At 52.1% G+C, this 27,516-nt stretch overlaps 1 protein-coding gene across 15 annotated transcripts in view; it reads right to left on the bottom strand.

Moving 5' to 3' along the window:
• MAPT (microtubule associated protein tau) overlaps positions 1-27,516 on the bottom strand; it is a 49,677-nt gene that overhangs the window by 10,298 nt on the left and 11,863 nt on the right. For 3 of the 15 annotated variants that reach the window (XM_027731190.2, XM_027731192.2, XM_027731193.2), the window contains exons 2-9: positions 17,996-18,084; positions 16,634-16,720; positions 15,218-15,304; positions 13,601-13,666; positions 7,574-7,620; positions 4,331-4,457; positions 3,700-3,750; positions 2,995-3,260 (exon numbers count right to left, since the gene is read on the bottom strand). In XM_027731190.2, coding sequence (XP_027586991.1) covers positions 2,995-3,260; positions 3,700-3,750; positions 4,331-4,457; positions 7,574-7,620; positions 13,601-13,666; positions 15,218-15,304; positions 16,634-16,720; positions 17,996-18,041 — 777 coding nt within the window. In that variant the 5' untranslated portion in view covers positions 18,042-18,084. Of the gene's footprint in view, positions 1-2,994; positions 3,261-3,699; positions 3,751-4,330; positions 4,458-6,237; positions 6,418-7,573; positions 7,621-9,787; positions 10,546-13,600; positions 13,667-15,217; positions 15,305-16,633; positions 16,721-17,995; positions 18,085-27,516 lie in introns of those variants that run through there. The other 12 variants (XM_027731182.2, XM_027731184.2, XM_027731181.2 and 9 more) reach the window with 8 other exon arrangements.

Below are 27,516 nucleotides of genomic sequence, written 5' to 3'. Positions count from 1 at the left end.
CACGGACTGGTGTACTCGTGGGCTGGAAACTGAAGATGGAGGTGGGCAGGTTACAGCTAGAGACTGGACACGTCTGGGTAGTGATGCAGCCCTGGTTCCCAGGCCACAAACACCAGCCAGAAATGAGCTCAGCCCATTTTCTTTCACTGAACAGAACGGGGAACTTGCTGGGCAGCGAACCCGCTGAAAGGCACTTGAGACTCCACAGTGCTCTGAGACTCAGCTTCTGCAGAGCCTGTGGAAGGAGGAGGGGTGGAGCTGAGAGAAAACTGCCTGTCCAGCCCCAGCTCCCATGCTTGGCATCCTGATCCCCCTCTGGGACAGGCACACCCGACCTTGGGCAAACAAGTGCTGCTGGCCAGGCTGGAGAGCAGGAGCTGCATGTCCAGCACTGGGAAAAGATGCCTGAGCTCTGCTCTGCACAGGGCTCAAACTCCCTCTACAGCTAGCAAGAGAAAGCAGACACTGCCAGGGATGCAGTCCCATGCCAGGGATGTGGCCCCATCCCAAGGATGCAGTTCCAGGCCAGAGATGTGGTCTCAAGCCAGGAATGCAGTCCCACATCAGGGATGCAGTGCCAGGCATGCAGCCCCATCCAGGGATGCAATCCTAGGCCAGGGTTGCAATCCCATCCCAGGGTTGCAGCCCCATGCCAGGGAGGCAGCCCCACACCTGCAGTTTCCTTAAGCCCTGTGGGATGACAGGGGTAGCCCAGCCCACTCCCCAGAGGCAGCAGCTCTGTGGCATATTCCCAATGCCATCTCCCATGGGAGAGAGGCTGGAAACAGCTCGGTGCCACATGGGAACCACGTGCCACGCCAGCTACACCCTCCAGCCCCAAAGCCTTCCCTCCACACACGGATTTTTGTGCTAATGAAGCTGGTTCTATTTCGGGCTTGTTCTCCCCACTTGGCTGTGTAAGAGCAGCTATACTGGAGCGACCTCCTGCATCAGCTATTCCAGGCAAAACGAGGATAAAGATTGTCCCTGCTCCTTCCCCCACGCACTCTGGAGTGGCTTTACAACCTACACAGGTGTAAATGCAGGTAACAACCCGCAGGCCTGAGCCTGTCTGAAGCACAACCCCGTGAGAGGGACCATCCTGCAGTGTCACATCCCTCAGCCCCCGATGGCCCCGTCCCCGAAGCCAGCTCAGCAGGCACCTCATCTCCATCCCAACACTCCATCCCAGGCCTGCTGCTGCCAGGAGAGCTCCCTGCTATTCCCTGCTTCTCCAGCGTGAGAAGCACCAAGGCTGGTATGTGCCTGAAGCATGATTTTCCAGATTCACATCAACTAATCCCACAAACCACGACCCAGTTCTGCTAGACCAGGCTTTGCCAGAGCAGCACTCGGTGATCCAGCGACAACAGAAGTGCTCAGACCATGCAGAAACACTGGAAGAGATGTGGCTTGGCTGGCTCCTGGTGTGTTTTTCCCCTTGCTCCTTTGCTTCCCTAGGCTGGGGGTCTGGAATCTGCACAGAGAGCAGGCTCCAGACCCATTCCTGATTTCAGCCTCAAATCAAACTGGTGGGATCAGCCCCTTCTGCTCCAGCTGCAACCATTCTGCTGAGAGCAGCCTCATGTCCTACAGAACCCCCAACAGAGCACCCAGCCCTTCTCCCCTGCAAAGAGCAAGGAATTGTCCCAAGTTCAGCTGCTCCCACTCTTCAGTAACAACAACAAACACGTCTGACAGAGAAGCAGAGAGAGAAAAAAAAACCAACTTGTAAAAGCTGGATTAAAAAGAACGAGTGAATAATTTAACCAATTTCCAGTAAACAGAAGGGTTCCTTCTAAAATCCCAGGAGAACGGGGTTTGTGGGGGTGGGAGGAAAATCCCATGACTTGTGCTAAGTGGGCAGGAGGGCTGAGGCCCCAAAAAGGACACGTGCTGCTCTGCCCATGACCCAGGCTCCAGAGCCCCACTGGATTGTAGCACAAAGCCAGTAAATCTCCAGCCATGGCAGAAAATGCCCGGAAGGCCATGGAAAAGCAGGCTGCCATTTCCAGGGGTGCAGAGGAGCCATCCCAGAGCCTCCCCCCTGTGCCAGAGGCGAACGTTCAGAGCCATGGAGGTCACACAAAATGCCATGCACAGCACTCAGGGAATGGTTATTATGGCTCTGCAAGGCCTGCAAGCCAGGTAGTGTCACCCCAGAGCAGGCAGTGTCACCCCCAGGGCAGGTAGTGTCCCCTCAAAACAGGCAGTGCCACCCCCAGGACAGGCAGTGTCCCTTGCCAGGCTTGCAGAATTTAACCAAGACCCTCATTCCCAAGCACCTGGAACACAGAGGTCACTTTGCTGCTTGTGAAACAGCTTCTCTGGGAGTGAAAAGTGGTTGAAACGATAAAAGTGCCACCAGTTCTGGCCATGCCACACTGCCCACGTAGCCACACAGCGCCTGATGGCAGAACACAACCCAAACCCTTGACAACAGAGCTGGATCCAAAATCCCAGTGTCTGGAAAAACTTGGGGTCCGAGCCTGGGCCCCTCAGGAGGAGGAGACAGATCATCCTCCTGCTCACTAACAGAGGGACTGCTCCGGTCACAGTGTAGGATCCATAAACACAGCCCTGATCCCACCACTCCTGAGGGCTGCAGGCCACAACCTGCTGTCCCTAACTGGACAATCTGTCCCGAACTGGACAATCTGTCCCTAACTGGACAATCTGTCCCTAACTAGGGACAATCTGTCCCTGACTGGACACCACGAGGGAATGCCATTTCCCTGGAAGCCACTCCACGAGACCCACACCATGAGCTCTCCGTTGGACAGCTGAGCTTTACTAAGCCAGGCAAGGAATTCCAGGCCAAGCCCCCAACCCAGTCAACCCAAAACCCAGCACCAGGCTGGAGCCCAGCTGAAGTCTGGCTGCCCACTGCCCACAGCTGCTGCCGCTCCAGGGAGGCTCTCCCACCCCGGAGGGAGCATCCAGCACCCGCTGCCCCCACAGCCAGGCCCCTGGGGAAGCAGAGTCCACGTTTACCTTGCCACCTCCGGGCTGGTGCTTCAGGTTTTCAGTGGAGCCGATTTTGGACTTGACGTTTTTCAGGTCGGGCATGGGCGCGGCCGAGGGCTGGATGCGGGTCTTGGCAGACGCCGGAGATTTCGGTGGGGTGCGAACCACTGCCACCTTCTTGGGCTCCCTGGCTGGTGGGGTGGGCAGAGAGGGGGTGCGGGAACGGCTGCCTGGAGTCCCGGGGGAGCCGGGACTGCTGTAACCGCTTCTGTCTCCAGACTTTGGCTGCTCACCTGGAGGTTGCAGACAGGGAGTGAGCGCGGGTGGGCAACCCGGGCACACACCACCCCTTCCCTGCTCGCTCCCTGCCTTTTTGGGGTCGATGTCCCCGGTCCCAGAGCCCACCCCGCTACTCCCAGTGCACGGCTGCGCTTTCTTCTACTCCATTTTGAAGGAAAAACTGTGATTTAAAGGCAATTTCCTAATATCTCAGAAGGAAGACGGTCTCCACTGCCTGGGTCACTGGTAAAACTCCCCACCCAAATGTGGCATTGGCATGCATGACGAATTACAGACAAAAGACACTCAAAAACACATTTCTATTAGAAATTTGGAAGCATTTTTACATATCTTTTTTCTCTGTAATTAAATAAGGCTGGTTGCTGAGCAGCTTAGAACTGTCCCCAGTTCGAAAAGAAAATGAAAGAAGAAAAGAAGACCCTTAAACGTCACCTTTCTCAGTCTTTGCTGCTGCAGGAGGTGGTTTTTTCTGCTCCTTTCTGCCTGTTTAGTGAATGAGAAAGATGCTTAAACATAATAAAGCTGGAAAATTAATTGATTTAAGGTTTTATGGAGCTCCAGTTAAGTATGAAATATATATATGTATATTCAGTGAAATGCACCATTTTAATGGAAATTCACAATGCCTGATGCTTTCTGGGGTTTTCTTCTCTGAGAATAATAATGGGCTAATCTCCATTCCTGCAATCGAAGAATTGATCCTCTTGCCCCTGGGTCTTTGTGAAATATTGTCAGAGAGAAAAGGAGTAGATGGATTAAAAAGGAGCTGCCTAAACCCTCCAAATTGGAGGGTATCCCAAAGGGATAAAGCAACTGCCCTCTCCTACACATGTGTGAACAGAGCAGCACCTGGAAAGGCTCACTCCAGAGGGCTCATCCCAGCTCCAGGAGAGGGCTGAGCAGCTCCCACCCCCCTGGCAGAGCTCAGCCTGTGCCGTGCCCCTGCCCGGGGCTGTGAGTTTGGCCATTAACCCCCCAGAGCTGCCCGGGGAACTGGGGAGCACCACTGAGGGCATCCCCACCGCGGTGGCGGGAGCAGGACACGGCTCCCACCGTCACCTACCGGAGCTGGGAGGGGTCTTGGGGGCCGTGGGGGTCTTTGCCGGGATGCGCGTGGCGTTGGTGGAGTTCCTCTGCGCCTGCCCCGAGCGCGGCGTGCCCGTCTTCGTGCCACCCCTCATCTCCGGGCCCTGGGGACACAAGGGGGGGCTGTCAGGGATGGGCTGTCACCCCCTCACGGGTCAGAGCACATGAGACCCTCCTGCTTCCTACACCCAAGGGTTCCCCACACCTGGAATGTGCCGGTTCACACCTTGTCTCCCGCAACAGCACCTGCCACAAGGAGAGCACAGCCACAACAGGGCACAGCCACAAGGAGAGCACAGCCACAACAGGGCACAGCCACAAGGAGAGCACAGCCACAACAGGGCACAGCCACAACAGGGCACAGCCACAAGCAGGGCACAGCCACAGCCAGGGCACAGCCACAGCCTGGGCACAGCCACAGCTTGGGCACAGCCACAACAGGGCACAGCCACAACAGGGCACAGCCACAGCCTGGGCACAGCCACAACAGGGCACAGCCACAGCTTGGGCACAGCCACAACAGGGCACAGCCACAACAGGGCACAGCCACAGCCTGGGCACAGCCACAACAGGGCACAGCCACAACAGGGCACAGCCACAACAGGGCACAGCCACTCCTGAGCTGGTGGAATGACTGTGACCTTTGAGCCCTTGGCTTCAGCTGCCCCATTCACCACCCCTGGTCTGCTGTGCAAAACTCCTTTGTTCTCTGAACTTCGTCACTTCATTTCCCCTGCCCTGCTAAAATTGTTACAGAAGATGCATAAATTCAAGAGTATGTTCAGCTCCTTTGTTCTCTAAATCTCGTCACTTTGTTTCCCCTGCTCTGCTAAAATTGTTACAGAAGATACATGAAAATTCAAGAGTATGTTCAACTCCTTTGTTCTCTAAATTTCATCACTTTGTTTCCCCTGTTCTGCTACAATTTCACACAGAAGATAAATTTATATCCATGAGTCAAGTGCCAGGCTTCAAACACTGGGAAGCACCTCAGATACCCCCACCTACAGTACACCACTGTCACACCTGCATCACCTGTAATGTCAGGTAAACTGCAATATCCTATCTATGGTCTCCTGGTCCTGCAGAAATCCTTCCCAAACCTCTGAACTCACACATCCTCTTTCTGGTGACTACTTAGTGCTGGTCAGTGTAAAAGCTCATGGAAAACATGGAACTGAAAATTTACAGGCTGACTGGTCCCAAGGCAGCAGGGAAGCAGAGTAGAACCAGTAAAACCACATCCCATCCTCTGTGAGAGGCACGGGTTGCCCAGAGAAGCTGTGGCTGCCCCTGGATCCCTGCAAGTGTCCAAGGCCAGGTTGGACAGGGCTTGGAGCAACCTGGGCTAGTGGAAGGTGTCCCTGCCCAGGGCAGGGGAATGGAGCTGGATGGGCTTTAAGATCCCTTCCAACCCAAACCATTCCGTGATGCTCTGATCCTGTGTGACCTGCAATCCCTGTGCTTTCCCTCACCACGGGTGTATTTGTGTGAGTGAACACAGCAAAGGGAACCCAGAGCTGGGTGTGTGTGCATTTCCTACAGCAGCACCTGGCAGGTCTGGCTGTGCCACACTGCAAACACATCTTGCTGTTTGCTGCCAACGCTCCCATGAAACACAGATAAAGCTGCAAAACAAGGAAGAGCCTAAAAGGACCTGGAAATGCCTCAGGGAGACCAGGTAACACCCTGCAGCGAGGAGCTATTTTTGCTCCACGTGCTGGTTCCTTCCAGCACCAGAACTGGAGCCAAACCTGTCCGTGGCCATGGGAAGGTGAAGCACATCCCACCCTCTCCACAGACCAGGGAGACTCAGCCAAGCACCATCACTCAGGAATGCTTTAAGGTATTCCCCTTTGCCTCTCTCACATCCCATTTCCTTACCTTGGCTTTCATTTCTGGCGTTCCTGCACTGGCAGCTCGGGGTGTGGCAGGAGGGACTCGCTTAGAGGCAGGAGCAGGGCTGGAGGGTGGTTTCGAAGGGGCTGTGCTAGAGGAGGTGTGTCGGTGGGGGGGGATGGAGGGTCTGTCCCCTGGGGGTTTGGCAGTGGAAGGCGAGGATTTCTTAAACGTGGAAACGTGGAAACAAAATAAAATGGGAACAAACGAAAAAAAAATCAGCATGGGAGGGAAACAAAACGGGATCAGCAACATAAAGTAGGATTAGAAGGTGCAATGCAGAGCTGGGTGGGGGATAGGTGTTAGGTGGCACTGCCAGGGCCCCGTGGCTCCTCCACCAAGTATGGGATACCCCAGATATTCCTTCCACAGGGTGCAGTGACACCCGAGCCCCTTCCCGGGGACAGTGTCACCCTGTGACAGCCTGTCCTTGCTTCTGCCTTCCACACCAGGGGCACGTTTCACCATCAGAACCCTCAATTCGCTCCCAAACCCTCCTCCTTCCTGGCAAAGGAACAGCACTACCAACACCAGCATTTCTGAGAGATGCAGGTGGCTGCTCCCAGCTCTCTCAACCCCATCCCACCTGCTCTGCCAAAAGCAGAGCACTGGTTTTATCTAGGCTTGGTACCACGTCTAATGCTCAGCCTGATACGACCCTGCCAGACTTCCCTAGAGAAAAATCCAATTTCACAGTGTTTGCAAATAATTCTATTCCTCACCTTCAATTTTTTACCCCTTAAACTGCCCCTCAGGTTGTCCATCATCCCCCTCAGGCACTAACCAAGCTAATGGCCAGATGAACTAAACCTCCTCCAAATTACCAGTGTGACAGATACCATTAAACCTCTGGAATCTCAAACTCTGCTGATGATCCCTGTGGATCCCTTCCAACTCAGGATATTCTATGATCTGCAAGGCCTAGATTATTTAATTTAATGTTTTAACTACATGTTTTGCTCTTTTCACTGTCATGCTGCTCATCCCCACTACACCCAGTGCAGTCTTGAGTCTGCCCCAAAGGCAGCTGCTGCTTTCCAGTGCTGGGCTGAGAAAATGATTTCTCCAACCCCACACCCAACCCCGTGAGCCACATGTTTGATTTAGGTTTGGATCGTTTCCTCACCCTCAAAGAACCCCATGGATTGCACCATCCAAACCAGGGTGAGGGAAGAAAAAATAAAAACACTGTTGAAAAACAAATGGAAGAATGGAAGGAAATGGGAAAGGTTTCCTAAGAGACACAACTGCAGGCCAGGAGAGCAGGAGAGGAGCCAGGAACATGCACAGGTGTCACCTCTGGCTTTATTTTTTAGCTCACCTTGGGTTTCTTTTCATCAGCTTCGGTCCCTTCCTTGTCAACACGACCTGACAAAGGGAAACACACAGTTACACCTCTTGGGACTGGTCAGGAACTCCAGAGAGAGGACAACACACGTGCTGGGGGCTGCTCCCTGTTCCCTGCTCACCCTTAAACTAAACTCTGTTCTTAGAAATATATTACCAAGTCACCATTTCCTGCAGAAATACTTCCCCATGGTAAACACATTCTTCCTGGGTTAACAGATGATCCATGTTAGTCATCACTGAGACGAGACACACCGACGAGGTTTCTATGAGAGCATTTCGCCCAGATCTGCACTCAGATCCAGCAGGATCCGTCCAGTTTAGGACAGAAAGTTCCCTTCAACGAGTCTCCCTCTCTAAAACGCCCACTAGTTCTAGCAAGTATATAAATAAAGACTCAAACCAAAGGATGCCCCAATCCAGCAGCACCGTGACCTCATTTAAGGTGGCTGTGCAGTGTGCTGGCTTTGCAGAGCACTTTTATCCCTGGATGTTGTTAATTCCCATCTCTCCTGACACACTGCTCTCTGCCTCCTAGCACAGTGCCCCTTCCACCTGGGTCAGTCTAATTAGGAGATTAAAAATGGGGAGGAAGTACTGTTTGTAGTACAAGGCACTTGTAACAGAGCCCTTTTCCCCTGTTTTCAGCTAATTCCTCCCCAGTCCGGGAGGAAAAGCTGCTGATATTGTTCCCAGTGTTTGGAAACTTGTCCTGAGGGGTCAGCCCCTTCCTGGTGACGTGGACCATGCTGTTAATCCAACACTGACCCATCCCAAATTCAGTTAAACTGCAAATTGGATCAAGGCTGGAGCTGAATAGCCATGGAGTATCCGTTTTGAAGGGAAAGACCATTAAATAATTGAATTTCTCCTACTGAATCAGAAGCTGGCTAGCTCTGGGCAATGCATCCCCACCCCACCATCATTCCAGGCTCCCGTGCAAGCCATGCCAGTGCCCTGCAGCACACGTGGGAAGCTTCCCACTGCTGATTCCATAGGGAACAACAAGAAATATGTTATGAGCTTTAGCTCTAATGGAAAAAGCTCCATCAACAATTTCTTCATGAGCCCCACGCAGCAAAGAGCACGTTCTGCCTGCTGCAAACCAGAGCAGCATTCCCAGGATAATGGAGGCAGCCAAGCCAGCTTTTGGGATGTGGAACTGCAGGGAGAAGCAGAGCCTCCCCCAGGATAGACCCTGGGCAGCCAGAGCTGAGGTACAACACTGTGAGACACCAACGTGTGTCCTGCTGTGTTAACACAACTCGTGACAAAACCTTCATCTGGACACTGAGCAGGGCCTCTAGTGACATTCCTGAGCCTCGGGAGGGGTGGGAAACAGCCTTGGAGAAAGGAGAGGTCTAAGGGATGCTCGTGCATTCAGCGGCGAACTCAGACCTTCCCCCAAAACAGCCCAGCCCTGCCCCACGGACTGTTAGATGCCTCCACGCCCACAGGCAGCTCCCACTGAACCCCCCAAATGCTCTGGAACGCCCAGGGACATCCCATCCAGAGCTGGGACTGGAGCAGGATGCTTTGGAAGAGCAATGGACATGCCTGGCAGTGAGGAAAGGCCCAGCTGGCTGCAGACCCTGCCTGCAGCAGCAGTCAGCAGTGGATATTGAAGGGGAAAGTATAAGAAACAGGATCAGTGCGGGGCTTCTCCATGGTTAGACCTGCCACCCTTGCCTTTTTCCTCCTCCCTCCTCTTTAGGAAAGCCAATTCCAAGAGTTATTGGACCAGACATGCAAACCAGATGGGACGTGTCCTGCCGGGATGAGCCGCAGCGCGCGCCAGGTCAGCCCCGCTCCAACAGGCCAGAACCACGTCCATCCGGTCCTCCTCTCCTCTGGGAAGGTGCCAGGTGGGAGTTAAGGTGCCCACCCAACGGATCCAAGGAAATCAAACTAAAAACAGGTGAAAAAAAAGCACGACTGGGGACACGCCAGCACCATGCAAGGGACGCAGAACGGCAGCACAAGGGTCTGGGAATCCAACCCGGGATTAAACAGGGAGGGAAGGACTGGGAGGGAGCAGCAGCGGCACGTTGGAGATCAGTTCACAGCGCAGATCCAGGCCATGTCCAAGCAGCAGGACTCGAGGTGGCAGCAAGCTGTGGTGCTGCATCAGGCAGCCTTGTTGGGAGCAAGCCACCGGTGAGCTGAGGGCAGCGAACGGAGCACACACCTTTGAGGAGAGGGACACGGCTGGCTTTGTCTGCAGCCGGGGCACAGGGCTGCTTCTGGGGCGTCTGACACTCCCCCGTGTCTGGCACAACCTCAGCAGCTTTGTCTTCCACATCACCTTTTAACTCAGAAGGGAGTTTGGCTGTTTCTAGCAAGGGTCCAGAATCTTCTCCCTCCCCAGGTTCAGCTTCTTTCTGTGGCTCTGATGGGGTGATGTCTGTACCTCCTTCACCCCTCAGTGGCTGCTGCTTCTCCTCTTGGTCCTCTCCTGCTTTCTGTGACTGAGTTTCAGCCACAGGTGCCTCTCTCGGGGTGTCTCTGGGGACATCTCTGGACTCTTCTCTATCACATTCTTCAAGAGTCTCCTTGGCTGTTGCTGGACACGAGCCTGCTTCAGGTCCTGGTGAAACCTGCTGACCCACCAGGGACAGCAAATCCTGCTCAGAAGTTTCATCAATATCACGATCCTCGTCCCTCTCCTGCCCACTGGAATCTTCCTTTAATGGAGTTTTGGTACACAAAGGAGGTCCATCCTTATGGTCACCTGTGCCCCCTGCTCCTGCCAGCACATCACGGCCCAGCTCTGGCTCCACGCCAATGCCTTCTCTGCCTCGCTGATCCCACAGCTCACCGCTGCCTTCGGATGCTCTGGAGCCTTGGTACATATCCAGGGGGATTGGGATGGTGACCTCAATTCTGGTGGGAGCTGCTGCTGCTGGAGCCTTTGTTTCACGTGACAGGAGTGGCTGCTGAAGGCCCCCAGGTCCCTGCTTTGGGGGCTGGCTTTCTCCTTTTATTGCCTCTCCCACACGCTCCTGAGGGCCGGGCTGGAGCTTTGGAGAGCTCGGCTCCCCTGGAGTTGAAGACGTGGGGTATGAAGCAGGGGCAAAAAATTAGCACAGGCATGTCAAACAGTCATGTAATGCTGAGATACTGAGGATTTCTACTGTCAACTGAGAGGATAAAAGAAGTCCCACACCGCCCCACTGAACAGACAACTCACTGCCACAGTGGCTTTTGCCTTTAAAGAAACTCTGATCCCCATGGGAATCACAAACAGTGACAGCCACAGTGCATGGGAGATCAGATTCCTGCCTGGACCCGGCCTTGGAGGTGTCCAGGTTCACACCTGCACTCCATGAGCTGGTTCAGCTGTAGAAATTTCCAGAAGCCAAGAACATCCCCATTTTCCAATCTAACACCACCACGGGACCGTCGGTTTGCCGGTCAGTGCCCACCCCTTCCTGCCTCAAGGGCCTGAACAAAACAGGCCAGACCCTTCCCCTCCTTCCCAGGCTCCCAAAATCCCTGCAGTTCTTTCCTCCCTTCAGGAGATGTCAGGCACACACAGCACCTCTCAGAGCTCAAACCAGCCCTGCTCTGCTCTCCAGGTCATTCCTGCTGCCCATGGGCGTGGAGAAGAGCACTTCCATGTCTCCACTCTTATTTCATCAGCCAGCAGAGCAGCAAAGGACTGTGAGGAAAAACGTAGTTGCAGTGATTTTGGACTGTGCCCCCACTGAGACTCATCAGAGCTCCAGCACTGCTGCCATTATTTGGGCTGAGTGACATTTAAACCCCAAATCTGAGGTCCCAGAGACACAGATCTCTCTCTCTCTCTCTTTTTTGGGGGCTCTGTGTGTGTGTAAAAGAGGGAGTTCTGTTGTTGCTGATCTTGTGCACGACACAGACATTTACAATTTCACCCAACTGCAGAGTTAAGTCACATATTCCACTCGAGCTGGAGCTTTTCTGTTGGAAATTCATTCAGCTGAAGCAAAGATCCACTGAGCAATGGAGAATTCACCTGGACAGAGGTAAACTGCTTCAAAGTCAACCGTCCTAGCAGGAATGTGCCTGTTGCATTATGAATTTGCCCAGCTTCAAAGACTCTTTGGTCTTTTTAAGCACTGCTCAGGTAAACCAAAGAGCCCAAATCAGAGCACTGCAGTCCTGAGATCACAGCTGTGGCTCTGGTAGATTAACAAACAAAACCAAAACAAGAAAAGGTGATTTGATCTTTTATCAATGTCCTCCCCTTTTTAAGAGAATACCATGGTTTAAGTGAAACCACCACACAAAGACCCTGGAAACTGTGGTTTAAAAGAGAGCTGCAACCGGCCCCTATTGGAAGGTAATATCTGAAATATGGCATCAAGAAACACCTTTTGTAATCACAGGGATTTGAAGTGTTCAGGCAGCAGCCAGCAGGTCAACCTGGCTCATTTCTTCTGCAAAGGAACATCAAGACCACTAATGAGCAGCAGTGCAGGAATGTGGACAGGCAGTTCACGAGCTGTGCTTCCATATTCCAGGATTTTTCAGGGGTTTTGAGGCAAATCTGCAGCGCAGGGTCAATGCCAAACTGGGGATTAGAGGATGCTTCTCCACCTGAGACTCCAAAAGCATTTTAAGATGCTCCATCTGCACTGCAAATATTGTATTTTTTTAAATCCCCACATCAGGTAGGTACCAGTGAGACACCCAAGGCTCTGTGTGTCAATAATCACATTTTCCACTGAATCAAAGAGAACCATTAAAAGGAAGCAGCACATTATTACAAGCTCACTTTCAGAGATGGAACAATTTATAAAGAACCTATATAGGTTTTGTCAGAGCTCCAACTGGCTGTATGGCTCCATATCTGACAGCTCAAAGATCCCAGGACAGGATAGAAAGGTCTTAGAAAAAATCTGGTGTGAAACAGCACTAAAACCAGGGTAGAGAGAAAAGAGAACTTCACCCCCCTCTTGATAAGTCTTGATTTCTGTTTTATAGTGGCACCACTACTTTAAATACAGAAGAGCTGCCAGTCCAAAAACCACTGGCCAGGCAAGCACAGGTTCTATTTTAACTGCAGGGTGCACAGAATTGCTCATCTGTGTGCGGAGAGCAAAGACAAGCTGAATTCTGCCCTGAGCTCAGAAGGCAAAGACCTATTTACTTCTGTAAAAGACATGGATGTCTAAATGCACTAATGGAGCCATGAGGAGGAGACATTGCCCAGCTGGAGGGGTTTGTTATGTTTGCTGTGCAGAAAACTGCCTCAGAAAATGGAGTTTAACTGAGATTTTAAACAGCAAATTAGGGCTGTGGTGTGGAGGCAAGACAGCAACATCACGGGGAGTCTGAATCCCTAAGTCTGGAATTAAGCCAGCACTGGGAAACCCCATCCTGAAGCTTTCCATCAAGTCTGAACTAAGCAGAGTCAAGAGAGGCTTTCCAGGTAGCCGAGACATCCCAGATAATTCTTGGCTCATCTAAGCAGACACAATTAATGCTCTGAAAACTTGCTGCCCCTGTGTCTGACTTGGCCACTTCACATTCCCTAAGACTGGGATAAGGAAAACAAACCCTTAATGCTGAAGTCAGGGCATCAGTGAGTAGGTTTGAGACATGTTTTCCATTAGAAAGACACAGTAACCAAACAATTCACTGATCTCGTGTGTGACTTGCAGGGCCCACACTGTCTCTGTTCAGTGTGAGCAGCTCCTCCTGGTCACGGCACGTCCCAGCTCTGTCCATCAGCTTTTCCAGCCTGGAGAATGCCCTGGTTTTGCAACTGGACAAACAAGCACCATGACTTTGGTTGTCTGAGAGAGAAATTTGGTGCATGAGAAGCTGCAGTTACCTGAAATGAGTATGTTTGAACATTCCAAGCGTGGATGACCCTTCCCTGTCAGGAACAGGGAGAACTGCACAACTGCCGTGCAGTGCAAAGCATTTCATTAAAGAACAAAATTCCCAAGCCACCAGCAACCAGTTGCACATGTGGGCAGCAATAACTGGACCCAGGGACAGATGATTCACCCACCTTGAGTGTCATCTCCTGCAGCGTGGTCCTCCAGGTTGGGAGTGGCTCCTACGCCCGCCTCTTCAGCTGCTCCCAGGTCAGAGGAACAAGGGGAAAAATACGATCAAAACAAGAGTTAAGTTTAAGTGTGTGCCTGGAGAATTTATTTACCTCCCTTCTGATGCTGCCCATCAGATTGGGCATGATCTCTGCTGTATCATGAGCAGGGCAGGATCAGAAAGGAAATCACTCCACACCGATGATGGATCTGGACAGATCTGCTCAGCCTGTGCTGTACCAGACAGGAGGAGTGTTCCATCAACTCACACATCCTAGATGGCAGGTTAGTACAAGCTCTTTCAGGTAGGAAACAGGCTGTTAAGGAGCATGGAAACTTGTGGATTTATATCCCCTCTTCTACCCCCACCTACCCTTTATGTAGCCAGCAGCACTCACACAAATGTCTCTTCCCTGAGCCCACCTTCTTGGTGTCTGCCACCCACCTCACCACAATGAACCCTGCCAAGGCTGTGTGAGACCAGTAATTCCAAGCCTGATATGAATCTGACACTTCAGGAATACTGGAACATCAGAGAAGCACAGTCTTCTTCACAGTGATGATGGTTTGCCTCTCTCAGAATTTTTCCAATTTATTCCATGAGTACTTTCAAACCAGCTTAAACAATTACACCTGCATGTCACATTCTCTAGCCAAACTAGAACTTTCTCTGTTTCCCTATATTTTTTTTCCCAGGAGTTCAGGACACACTGGCTCCCTGGTACAGCCAGATCTTGCACCAGGGTCTGCACATCCTTGCAAGCAGGTGAACCACTCAGTGTCCCACTGCAGGGCTCCACCAGCAGCCTGGGGACTGGATGCGGATGGATTTCACTGCTGGGGGTGTGTTCCAGTGTTTGGCATCACCAGAAGCCCTTTTCCACCCACTACCTTTCTCAGGTCCTGCCTGATGCTTCCAGGAAAAGCCACTGGCTACGGCACAGGGGACACATCCTCATTGTTCACACACAGCCCTGCCCCTCCCCGCAGCTCCTGCCCTCTCCTACCCACACAGCACTGCTGCAGTCACTCCCTGCTCTGCCTCTGGAAGGCACCAGCCCTCCCTGGAAAACCAGGCCCAGGTGCAGTGATTCCCCACAGGCCATTCAGGCTGAATTAGCCACTTCACTTCCTCTGCATTATCCTTAAAAGCACTGCTGCAGTGGCCTGGTTTTCACCTGCCACTCCAAAGACACCCGTGAGGGCTGGGCAGAGCCAGAGTGCTCCGGGATGGCACCGAGGGCCTGCGGAGAGCGGGATGAGGGGCTGCTGGAAGAGGGGCTGGAACGACCCGGATCTGCTCAGCCTGAAGGTGGGAGGCAAAGCCACCACAGAGACACCAGACAGAAAGATTGTCAGACGCAGAGCTGCGAAGGAGAAGAGAAAGCTGCGAGTTTCCCTCAGGATGGGGAAGGCAAGAGGACAACTGTAAGCCAGGAATTATTTGGAGAAGGAAGAAGCAGCGTCAGGAGCAAAGCGTCCCTGCGAGAGGTTTCACGGTGTTATCTCACAGCACCAACCAGGCCAGCTCTCTGCTCTGTCTGCATCAAGAGGTGGAACTGCACCTTGGTCTCCCTCACCTGTGGTTCCTTCTGGGATCTCCCCGTGCTGTTCCACACCACCCTGATCCTCGTGGTCTCCTTCCTCCACTAAAGGTGCTGTGGCATCTGAAAAACAACGCAGCTTTCACACAGCTGTTGGGTGGCAAAGCCCTGGGGAGGCCAGGACATGCCTGAAGAACCCTTTTCCTCAGAAAAGCACTCGACTCCCTCCCTTCAGCCAGTGGAGCCTGTGGAGGGGGACAACCGAGCACGACACAGCAAAGCCAATATCACAGGGACACCAGGAGCTGCCCCTCTGCCACACAACGTGCCACAGCACACTCCTTATGCTTCTGAAGGCTTTGCCAGGAACTCTATCCGAAAATCCACAGCCAAAAGCAGCCACTGGTGCCTGAGCCACATGCACAGCAATACTGTCTGCACTGGGACACCACTGGTCTGGAGCAGGACAGAGCAGCTCCCACAGGATACCTTCACAAACCATCCCAGCACTCTGGGCAGCTCTGGGACAGACAGACACTTGGCTCCATCTACCACAGGGATGTCTGCTCCTTGTGACAGTACCAATCCAACTGGAGAGAGGGATAGTATCCCCTCCTGCACCAGCCAGGTTTTACATCCTGATTTCCTGAGCCACCTCACAGACAATCAGACAGCCCACACCTCCAGCAGGACAGGGCTGGGACTGCTCAGCATCTCTGTCCACCTCTCCTTTCTTTTAGACCAATTTTGCAAGCTAATGCCTTTACCTGGAGTCTCCAAAGGCAGATCCTTGTGATTAAAGCACCAGAGGAACACACAAGGTGCAGCTAATTGAAATGGTGAACAAGTCTCTGGACCACTTCAGAATGAGTTTCTTTCTACAAACATGACAATCAGGTAACACTCCAGAGCAGCACAGACATGGCTTGAGTCCTACCACCATGACCTTCCCATCAGCATGAGGTTTGGTTTTATGTCTGGAGCCTGCCCAGCTCATCATTCCAGCAGGAATCTCACTGTACTAATGAACACATAAACACAGAGGGGGCAAAAACCAGCTGGCTCCAAAAGGGAACTCAGCAAACAGGACGTGCTGTCAGTGCTTGGGGGAGCACAGTGACACAAACCTGTGTCACAAAACACAGGATTGCTCCCGGCTGAGCTAACGGGACCTTGCGGTCCCCACGTAAAAAATCTTCAGGAAACAAACCACAAGCAACTTCCTGAGCTGTAATAAACACTTCACCTTCTCTTGCCTTCCAGCCCACCTTTTAGAGCACGTTATCTCATGGCAAACATCACTGTGATGAGACTAAGGAAGAGCTTTTGTCCAAGAGTGCAGACGCTCCTCCTGAGAAACCCCACCAGGACACGGCCCGGCGAGTCTTTGGGCAAGGTTTACCACGCCCCCATCCATCATGGTTTCAAAGCAGTAAGTCAAAGAGCTCCCACCTTCTGTAGTTGGGGTGCTCTTAGCGTCAGATGTTTCAGAAACAGGCTCATCCGATCCATCATCGACTGGTATCTGAAGGGGATAGCCTGGAAAACATTCAAATACTTACAACAAGTCCTTGGCTATGAATTAGGGCCCGGGCGTTACCAACTCTGACTGCCCAGATCCACAGCAGCGAGAAACTGTGACTGGAGAGGAAAAACCACCCGGACTAAAAGCAAGCAAAGCGTGAAAATGCCAACCAAAAGCACCAGTGTCATCACCAAAAGGAACGAGCGGAAACCCATCAGCAAAAGAAAAGCCCGGTGAACCGGACAGGCAGAAACAGCAAAGCATGGCAGGAGCAGGCAAGGAGATCTTAGCAACGTAAGGAGGAAAGATGTGCAACTCCTGAGTCACTGTTGTCCTCCCTGGGGCCCTCAGCTCCCTCCCAGAGCAGGCTGAGCACTCCCACGACTGCAAACCAGCCCGTCTGTGTAACAGGATCAGTGCCAAGACGTGGTGGCAGAAGTTTTTTGGAAGAGCAGGGCAAGAGGCACAAGTCTCCCCTGAGCAAAGGGTCTAGGCAAATCAAATAATGAGAGCTGGAAAAACTGACTTAGGAAAGAAGAAGCAAAATCCCTGGGAAGCTGATGAGCGAAACAAGCTGAGAGGAGCCGTTGCACTGCAGTGCGTTACAGAGCCCGGGATGAATGGATGCTATGGATCCTCTCCAGGGCAGAGGCAATCCATTTATGTAAGGGGTGTCCAAAGCACCTCAAGAAAAGAAAATTAAGATGATGTTTATATGGAGCGTAGCCGGGAGTGAGTCCCACCAGGTTTGTGAGCGCTGTGTGGGTTTCCAAGCTCAGTTGTGGAGCGTGGTGGAATGAGAAAGGAAAGGCCTCTGGAGAAATGCAGGTCTGACATATGGGGAGGAAGACTCTGGCATGGCCCCCGCTCCCAGAGCTCTCTGTTCAGTTGTCCCCAGGTCCCTGTGCAGGTGAGGAAAGCAGGCAGCAAGCAGCACCCTTGAGCTGTGACCCCAAATAAAAGCAGTGCTGTGTTTTTAGAGCAAACTGAGGAGTGAACACAAACACACAGTTGCAAAGCTGCAGCAGTAAGATCATCCCTAGCCTGGATACCAGGGGTTATTCTGCTTGTACTGGGCAATGATATCCCAGAGCAGCATTTTCCTACGACTGTAAATGCTGGAGCATCTTGTGGCTGCAGCCAGATGATCCACGACATCCTTCCACACACATATTCCCTCTCCTGGCTGTCCCCGAGGACCCCTCGCACCACCACGCTGTTCCCACTCCCCCTGCTTAGATCAGCAGTGGGCAAGGCAGGTCCTTTCACCATCTCCTGGGCCTGCTCACCTGAGGAGAAGTGTTTTTCCTGGCCAGGTGCGTGATCCTCCATCATGGTGATGTCCTGAGGCTGCTCCGCTACCTCTCAGCAAAGGTTCCTGGTGAGAGTAAAAACAAACACCCATTAGGCAAAACCTGACACGACAGGAGTAAAGGAAAGGTTTAACTGTTCCTGCACAAGGAAAATATGTGCCAGTCACTGCATCCCCCACAACAAGGATATAGGCAACTTCTGCCCAGCTGCACCCAAATTCCACAGGTATTTAAGATGTGCCAAGCCAGATTTCCATCCTGGTGCACACAGGACACTGCTCAGCCACCATGTTGTCCCAGGAGATCACTGGGAACAGCAGGGTAAGTGCAGATGTACTTCTGGTGCTCAAAACTCTGCATTTCCCAGTTTAACCAGTCTCTCAGCAGAAGTGTCTGCTGGCAAGGCGTGATGCTGGCGTGGGAAGGGATGCTTTCCATCCCTGTGGATACACTCAGCAGGGATATACAGTTAGCACAATACACTCATCATCCTAAAAGCCACCCAAAAGTGACATACAAGGGTAATCCAGGACTTTCCAGACAGGGATTTGGACCAGGGACTCTTAGAGAAGAGGGTGTCGCTTGGTTGTGGCTCTGAGGGGACAGCACAACAGCAGGATTTAACCCCAAATCCTTCTTGCAGGGCTCAGGAAGCCACACCACAGTGCAGGGCAAAGCACACAGGGCTGGACACTGGGGTGGGAGCAGGAAGGTGCCAAAACTCAGAGTCATTTTTCTAAAGTGCATCGATCTACAAAAGGAAATGAAGTTGCCAACAACCATTATCTGCTCCCTGATGCAGGGACTGTGTTTCTCCCTGCTCTCCGTGCTGGTTGGACAGACAGTGCTTTTAGCTGACTTCCTAATAGCTGATATAATTACAGCCCCTGGCAGTGATTAATAATCAGCTATTAGTGTGATCATATGTTTGCCATGACCATCAGAAGCTAATGAATCCAGTAACAAAGCTCAGGTTACCAGGAGCAAGGAAGAAACTTGTGGTTTTGTCTGCTGGCAATAAATTAACTGGATATATGGAACCACACCAGAGAAACTCCAGGGCCAGTAACCAGATCTCTCACCCAGCTCTTTTAAGCCTTAGCAAGATGACTCTGCAATTTAATTTCTGCCTCAGACAGATACAAAGCCATTTGACAGAACTGTACTAAGGAAGTTCCAGAACTTTCCCCCAAAAGAACCCATAAAGATAGAAAGATAAAATAGGAAAGAATTAAGTATCTAATTTTTGTCCCAAAAATGGTGGGCCCTAATTATTTAGACATATGGTTGCTTTCCTCCCAGCACTCAAAGAATCATATTGATTATATCCTGGTCTCATCTGGCTAATGCTTGATATTATTTACAGGTCTATTTAGCACTGAAATACTAAAATGTAGTGTCAACCTGGTGTAGGGGCCACAAAAGCAACTTGGGCACAAACATGAGTGTAAAATGACACACAAATGTGCTGCTCTGCTGTGTTTGTGTGTGTGCACTTACACAAAAATTACCTCTCTGCCCCAAACACACACGTGGGACTGGGTACAGCAGTTTTCCCAGTGCACTGCCCTGTCTGCTGGCAGGAAAACATGGATGGCAGGAGCAGTTCCCACCCCCTTCCCCACCGCTGATCCCCTCCCAGCCATGCTCCCTCACTACAGATCCACAGACATCAACATCTTTGCTTCCCAACTGCTCATCCAGAGCAAACCACTCTCCAATCTGCTGTGCTGTATTTAGATGAGGCTGTCTCCTTACTCTGCCTCCTTCCCTCTCTTCCTCCCACGGGTTTTTTGGAGAAGAGCAGTTCGTGTCTCCCCCAGTCTCCCCGGGAAGCCACACTTAGTCCTTTCTTGCCTCTGGACAAGAATTTCCTGGGACACCATCCAGAGAGGACTCTGTTTGACAGCTAGTGAGCTCACATAACCTGTCAGAGGTTTATCTGCTGGCTCCATGGACAGCACCCGACACAGAGAAGACCTTCCACTTTTCCTGGGAATACTGCATTTAGCAGGGGTGCAGCCCTGGCACCGCAGCAGCGGCCGTGATTCAGCAAAGGCTGTCAGTGCTTCCCGCTGTCCTGCCAGTGCCAGGGCTTTCCAGCACAAAGGAATGGCTGGGTGTTGTGCAGGGAAGCAGGTGATCCTGTCATCTGTCTGTGCTGCTCCTGGCCAGCCCCTGCTCCCACTGTGCTCCACGTGGGATTCAGCTGCCTCCGAGCTGGGGTGGGCTCGGGAGGATGCAGCCATTAATTTTGCAGAGGCGGGAGAGAAAGAGCTGCCTTTCTGCTACGAGGCAAAAAACATGACTGTGAGGCACAAAGATCCATCAAAAAACCACTCAGTGGGACGCTGAGAGCACCTCAAACCGGGCTGCAGCTCATGGAACGCCCCGGGTGCTCTTTCATTGGGACACAGGGATTTTGGGGGATGATGTCTGGGCTTGTGGGAGATGATGTCTCTGTGGGAGAGCAGGAGCATCTCCCAGCAGATGAAGCACAATGTCCTGCAGCAGAGGAGCAGAGTCCCCTCTGTCCTGAGCCACCGTGAGCAGCACCAGCGGTGGGGAATCAACCACCTCAAACTGGCCAAGGGGCAGGGAGGGAGAGAGGGTATTGCCAAGGGCATGGAGTGATGGGACAAGGGGGAATGGCCTCACACTGACAAAGAGTAGGTTTAGATTGGATATTAGAAAGAAATTCCTCCCTGTGAGGGTGGAGAGGCCCTGGCACAGGTTGCCCAGAGCAGCTGTTGCTGCCCCAGCCCTGGAAGTGTCCAAGGCCAGGTTGGACGGGGCTTGGAGCAACCTGGGCTAGTGGAAGGTGTCCCTGCTTGTGGCAGGGGGGTGGGAATGGATGATCTTTAAGGTCCCTCCCAACCCAAACCATTTCATGATTCTGTGATCCTGTTCCCACACGGTTCCCATAGCATCTTTTAGCTGCAGAAATGTCCACTCAACAGATGCCTTTCTCCCAAGGCACTGGGAAGCATTCCCTACAGCCTGCCCTCCGAGGCCTGGCAGGGCTGAGATTTAAACCCATTACAACATGAAATTTCATCAGCACCAGATAAGCAAATAAATAACATTAAGCAGACAAAGCGATCCAGTGGGTAAGTAGGAGTGAGCCACCACCATTATCTCTAAGCTGCAAAGCTCTCCCAGCAGGATTTCAAACACACAGGCCATGGAATCATACCCATTCACCAGGAATGTCATCTGTAAGGACATTTTACACCTCTCCAGTGGATGCTGAACTCCTTTCTCTCCCTTTTTCTTCTTCATGCATTGTACACGTCAGCTAAAAGCATCTCTCACTGCAAACTCCATGGATGATGTGCCTGATTTTGGGACAGATCTGGCCTGTTCAAACCAAGAAGCAAAACTGAATTGCCTTTATCCACCCCCCTTCTGGGTCTAGAGGGAAAGTCTCAGCTCTGCTTTGGCTTTTCACTCAGGTAATAAATTCAATGACCAAAGAGAATTTAAACCTTATTAGAACTGCATATTCTAGATTTGAATTCCTAAAAAGAGATGGTCTGAAAATTCTGAAAGAAGCCCATAAGGATAATCCTGTTTGTTTTTCCTTTTGAGTGGGGGAAGGGGAAATCCCTCTTAGGGAAAAACACAACATCAAGGGGGAAAAAAATATTCTAAAATATTCTTAAAAGTGCAAAACCAGCCCCGCCCTGAAGCAATGGTTCAGTGATGCATAATTAGAGCACGGAGAGCTGCACAGAGATAAACTTGAGCAGCACCCTCTGCACGGCAGATAAAACACAAACCCTTGGAAGAACCTTATCCATTCCCAGCAGGACTATTCTCCTTAACCAGGGACACTATCTAAAAAGCAACAGCCTATCCCACAGTCAACAGCTCCTCCAAACCTCCGTTTTCCAGACCCACAGCCTGCCTTTCAGGAGGAGAGGCTCTGGAGGAGTCCTCTGGAATGGTACAACCAGGCACTCAGGAGGCAAAGTTTTGCTCGCCAGGAGCAGGAGGAACAACCTAATTTCAGCCCACCAGTACCCCTGGTGTTTGCTCTGTGTGTGCAATCCCAGGCCCTGAGCATCAAACCCAGTGTGTCCAGGAGCTGAGTTCAGCTGGTGAGAGCCCGGGCAGCTCCTGCCACCCAAGGCAGTCGCTGTGCCATGCGTTGGTGTGACAGCGAGGCACGGGCTGGCACATGGAGAATTTCACTGCCAGGCTTGGAGCTGCTTTCCCAGCTGGCATCCAAGCCTCCAGCTGGTTTGAGAGTAGAACGTTGCCATCCCTACCCTCAGATCAGTGGGACCTGGAGAGGAGTAGACACTCCAATGTGCTCGGGGTGGGCTGGAGGTGTGTGTGGATCCACTGGCAGAGCAGAAGGGAGCTTGTGGCACCAGGTGACCCTGGATGAGTTTCTCCACAACGCTAAGCTCCACGTGGAGCAACCAGGAGCAACTTTCAAGCGTTTGAATAACAAGTCACAGCTGAACCAGGCCCCAGAACAGTCACAGAATCATAAAATGGCCTGGGCTGGAAGGGACCTTCAAGATCATCCAGCTCCAACACCCCTGCTGTGGACAGGGACACCTTCCACTAGAACAGGTGGCTCAGAGCTCCACCTAACCTGGCCTTGAACACTTCCAGGCATCACAGGATGATCTGAGTTGGAAGGGACCTTAAATATCATCTCATTCCAACCCCCTGCCACAGGCAGGGACACCTTCCACTAGCCCAGGTTGCTCCAAGCCCCATCCAACCTGGCCTTGAACAATTCCAGGGCTGGGGCAGCAACAGCTGCTCTGGGCAACCTGTGCCAGGGCCTCCCCACCCTCACAGGGAAGAATTTCTTCCCAATATCCAATTTAAACCTACTCTTTGTCAGTGTGAAGCCATTCCCCCTTGTCCCGTCACTCCAGGCCTTTGTAAATAGTCTCTCTCCGTCTTTCCTGTCAGCTCCCTTCAGGTACTGCAAGGCCACAATTAGGTCACCCCAAAAACTTCCCTTTGGGAGCATCCCTTTGTTGTACACAGCCCCACGCCCAGCCTTCAGCAGCAATTCCAGCTCAGCTTCCAAAGAGGCACCTGGACATCTTTCCAGAGCACAGTCAGGACACATCCCACCAGCACAACAGCACAGCAGAGCCCCCCCATCCCACTGCCACTCGGGCAGACCCCTCACAAAGCCTCCAGCGCCCTCCACCTGGGAAAACACAGAGCCAAAACTAAGCCGGGCAACTCAAACTCTTAATCTTTTGGCAAAAAGCTTCTCGGCAGTGAAAGGTAAATAAAACCAGGGCTCAAAACAACGTGCCCCTGTTCCTATTGAGAGTGGCCCCGTGGTGGAGCGGGAAGAGGGCAGATGCCGGGAGGACACAGCTGGGCCTTGGTGGAATCTGTGCCAGACAACATCATCAGCACTGTCACAGAGGAGCACGAAAAAGCCTCCCCAGTGCCCCTCTGGTGCCAGGAGATGAGTGGTCCCACGATGCCCGCCCGGGGCAGTGGGTCAGCAGCTGCACCCCTCTCAGCCGTGGGCACAGCCACGCCCGTGGCCCCGGGACACAGCCCAGCCACGGGATTATCCCCGAGCAGAGGGAGAGGCAGGGGCTGGATCCGCAGCGCTTCCAACTGCGCAGCTCCAGGGATCACGAGGCTGGGGACTAATGGCTCGATTTACATCCACACCACTCCCAAAATAAACTCGGCGTTGGCAGAGCTGTTTGCGGGTGGGTGCGGGGGGCTCCTGGAGCACACGGGGAAGAAAACACAGGAAAAGAGACATTTCAGCACTGGGAGACACTGGCGGGATTTGCACATTCTGGGCCTCGTCACTGGGTCAAACCAAGCAGCTCCATCCTTCACACCAGCCACAAAATATCCAGGTAGCTCCCAGAGGAGGCAGAGCAGAGCCTCTCAGATACTGTCACGTGCTCAGAGTCTTCCTTCTCCGTTATTTAATCAGCAAGGGCACAAAGCAACCACCCTCGCTATTGAAAATGAAAACTCAACAAACACGAGCTAAGTGTTACCTCTGAAAGGTGATCAAACACAAACAGGGCTTTAAAGAAAGCATCATTCCGTCTGAATTACATAATTAAAACAGAGTGACAGCCCCGTGAAACAACACCAGCCTGAAAGGCTGTTCATAATTCATAAGCAACTTCCTTTTCATCTCCTTTGTGTACTTCTGCAAGTACTGTTTTTCCCAGAAGCTGACAGAGGAAGGAATATGGACGATGATCTCATTAATTGCAGGCACTTTCTAATATGCAGTGAGCTGAGAAATTGCACAGTTATCTAGTCAAGAGGCCAGAAAAACCTCCTTTGGGTTCAAAGACAGACAAATGCCGCTTGGAACAACAGGAGGGAATCACAAAAGAAATAGTCTCAAAAATGCCTTTTTTTTTAACCCCCCCTCAAAATTTTTCCATGTTATAGTTTAAATGACTCCTTGAAGGTCTGAAACTTCTGACAGCTTTTTTTGGGAGCTGGACACCTTCCATGCAGACATGAGACAGGGTTGGGTTCACAGCAGAACAGATCTGAGGCACAGGAGTCTCATCACAGCAAGGGTGGTCACACTGGACTCTTGCACACCCATTTTGGACATGCAGGTTACTGAGACCAGGCAATAAGAACACCCACATCAGTTAATGACACATTAGCAGGTCTGGAGAGGAGATGGGGAAAGGTGAGGGTGGTAACAGCACCAAACAGGTACAAACAGCATCAAAAGGGAAAGGAAAAGCTGGGTGGTTTAAAGGCACAAGAGCTCAGGGAGCCATCAGGAAATATCATAGAATGGTTTGGGTTCGAAGGCACCTTAAAGATCAATCAGTCCCACCCCCTGCCATGGGCAGGGACACCTTCCACCAGCCCAGGTTGCTCCAAGCCCCGTCCAACCTGGCCTTGGACACTTCCAGGGGCAGCCACAGCTTCTCTGGGCAACCTGTGCCAGGGCCTCCCCACCCTCCCAGGGAGAACTTCTTCCTGATCTCAATCCAATCCTTCCCTCTGTCAATATGAAGCCATTTCCCCTTGTCCTGTCACTCCATGCCCTTGTAAAAAGTCCCTTTCCAGTTAATACAGCCCTTACAAATCCAACCTCTCCACTGCCAAGAGCTTTGTCAGCTACTGCCAGAGGCCACCAGTGGGGAAAGGTCTCCGGAGCAGGGTGGTGGGCAGAGAAAAGCCAAGGAACACTCCATGCTGATAAATTCCTCAGGGTTGCTGAGAATTAAACTAACAGAATTTGCCATCCCAAATCAGCTTAGGCCCAGTTCAGCAGCTGCCTCGGAGCAGGGTGGCAATTAGGAGACCAGATTATCCAGACACAACACCCCAGGAGCTGGACTCAGGAGCTGGGAAATGGCTTTATCTGCATGTCTCCTCTCTGCCCAAATAAAAGGACACCACAACTGTGGCCTCTTCCAAGAACAGGAATGTGCTGGGAATCACTTGATGGGACATACACAATTTTGCCATGTGGGAATATCAACCCCAGATCTTGCATCAACTGCTACTGGCAGAGGCTCACGGTGGTTTATCAAAGGCATCGCTATTCCCACCTTCCCTGGAGAGGGAACAGGGGTGAAAAGGCTCATCAGGGAGCAGGCTGGGGACAAGCCAGTGTAGAAGCTGGGCTCCCACTGACCCCACAAGTGGTGGCTCCCACATGGACTGCTCTCCTTCAGGCAGGGCTCTCTGGAGCAGCACTGGAGTGGAGAAACCACAGGAATCTCCTGAGGGACACCCCAGGGACATAAAGGCAGCAAAGCTCCACCTTCACCTCACCTGAAACCTGAGCACCTCCGTGTCCACCCGCAGCATCTTCTGTCACCATGAGGATCTTCCCTCCTTCATCTTTCACCCCTTCTTACTTTCGGTCTCATCCGACCAAACCAAACCCAGCCTTTCCCAACACCACTACAGAGCCCTCCCTCCCCATCCCAGCTTTCTCTGGGAGCTCTCGGAGGGCGTTTAAGGGCGTCCATGGCCCAGGGAGGTGCTGGCACTCTGGATCACCCAGCTCATTCCATAGTATGATGCAAAGATCAGGCTGTCCCTAAGTCCACTAACTTTAGGTAGATTAGAGCTCTGATCAGCAGGGCTTACGTGGCAGCAGAAAAGGAAGCCACGGTAGTTTTAAAGCTTGCCCTGCGTGTTCAGCAGGCTCTTTGTGAAGAGAGGGAAGGGAAGCCTCTTTGGCAGGGATTTACTAAGCTACCTTTGGATTTCTTCCCAACCCCCTGCTACAGCATCTTGCAGTCGTGCATTTTACTGAGACATGAGATGGTCGATGGGTGGATAAATTCTTCCTCCCCAAAATCCTGCTTGCCTGGGAAGCCTTTAAGCAGTTGAACACGCAGAGCGGATCAGAGAGAAGGCAGATCTTATTTACCAGCTAATTCTCTCTGACTCTTCCCATCCCAGGCTCAGCCCAACCCTGCTGCAAATCAGAGCCTCTTCCCTGCTGCTGCAGGTTTTAAGGCGGGCTCGACAGCACTCAGGCTTGTACCAGTCACTATTCACTTGGCAGAAAATGCTGGAAGGCTGGTACTTCCCCTGCACTGCCTTTCCAAGGCTCCACTCTGTGCTGAGATGTAGCTGAACCACCATGCACAGCTGAGTCCTCGGACAGCTGCTCCCCCAGCCTGCCCACTGCCACCAAAAAGCACAGAGAGAGGGAAAAGAGAGGGAAAAGAGGGAAGAAAAGTTCCCCAAAATGCCACTGGAGTCTTAATGAATTAGGACAATCAGCAGCACAACAGCTGTTCTGCCCCATCAAGCAACTCCTTTACCGTGGCTGGCAAATTACACCACGAGGAGGGAGAAGCTGCTTTCCTGAGAAATTGCACTGCCTGAAGGAAGAAAAACAGGCATCCATCCCCACTAACTGATGGCTGACACACTCCTTGCTGTTGCTCATGTGGAATTATAGAGGATGTTCCCAGGATAAGCAGCAGAGGATGGTCCCACTTGCACAGCAGTGCAGGGAACAGGAGCCTGGCAGGGCTCACCTGCTCTGGGGACATTTGCAATCCACATCAGCTGTTTGTCACGGTTATCACGATTTTCTTCATTAATATGAGGTCAGAAACAAACTAACAGGACTTATTTCATGCTCCAGTGGGTACCACACCATCCCCAGGGCAGGGAAAGGCTGGTGGATACAGGATCACCCCCAATTCCCTGAACACAGCCGATCTGGGAGGGCACTGAGCACTGGCACACCCATCCTGAGCTCCCAGACAGAGCCCCTGAAATGCAATTCAGTCAATCAAAGAGCTGAGAAATACCCTAAAACTCGCTTTTTATGAGCAACCCAGACACCAAACACCCTCAGACAAACAGGAGGGTGAAAATACCCACAGTGGCTGATGAGACAGCGGAGCTGAGCTCTCAGACGGGTGCCTGACGTGATCCACCGAGGTGTTTGTAGCAGGTTAGCAAACAACCACTCCTTGAAAGCAGCTCTGCTGTTCATCCTCACACGAGCTCCCTGGCACAGT

The sequence above is a fragment of the Pipra filicauda genome, unplaced genomic scaffold (assembly GCF_003945595.2).
Source record: "Pipra filicauda isolate LSUMZ 115617 unplaced genomic scaffold, ASM394559v2 scaffold193_size2426894_pilon, whole genome shotgun sequence".
NCBI classification, from domain to species: domain Eukaryota; kingdom Metazoa; phylum Chordata; class Aves; order Passeriformes; family Pipridae; genus Pipra; species Pipra filicauda.
The sequence above is the reverse complement of the archived record's forward strand: the minus strand, read 5'-3'. Positions and strand labels throughout refer to the sequence as shown.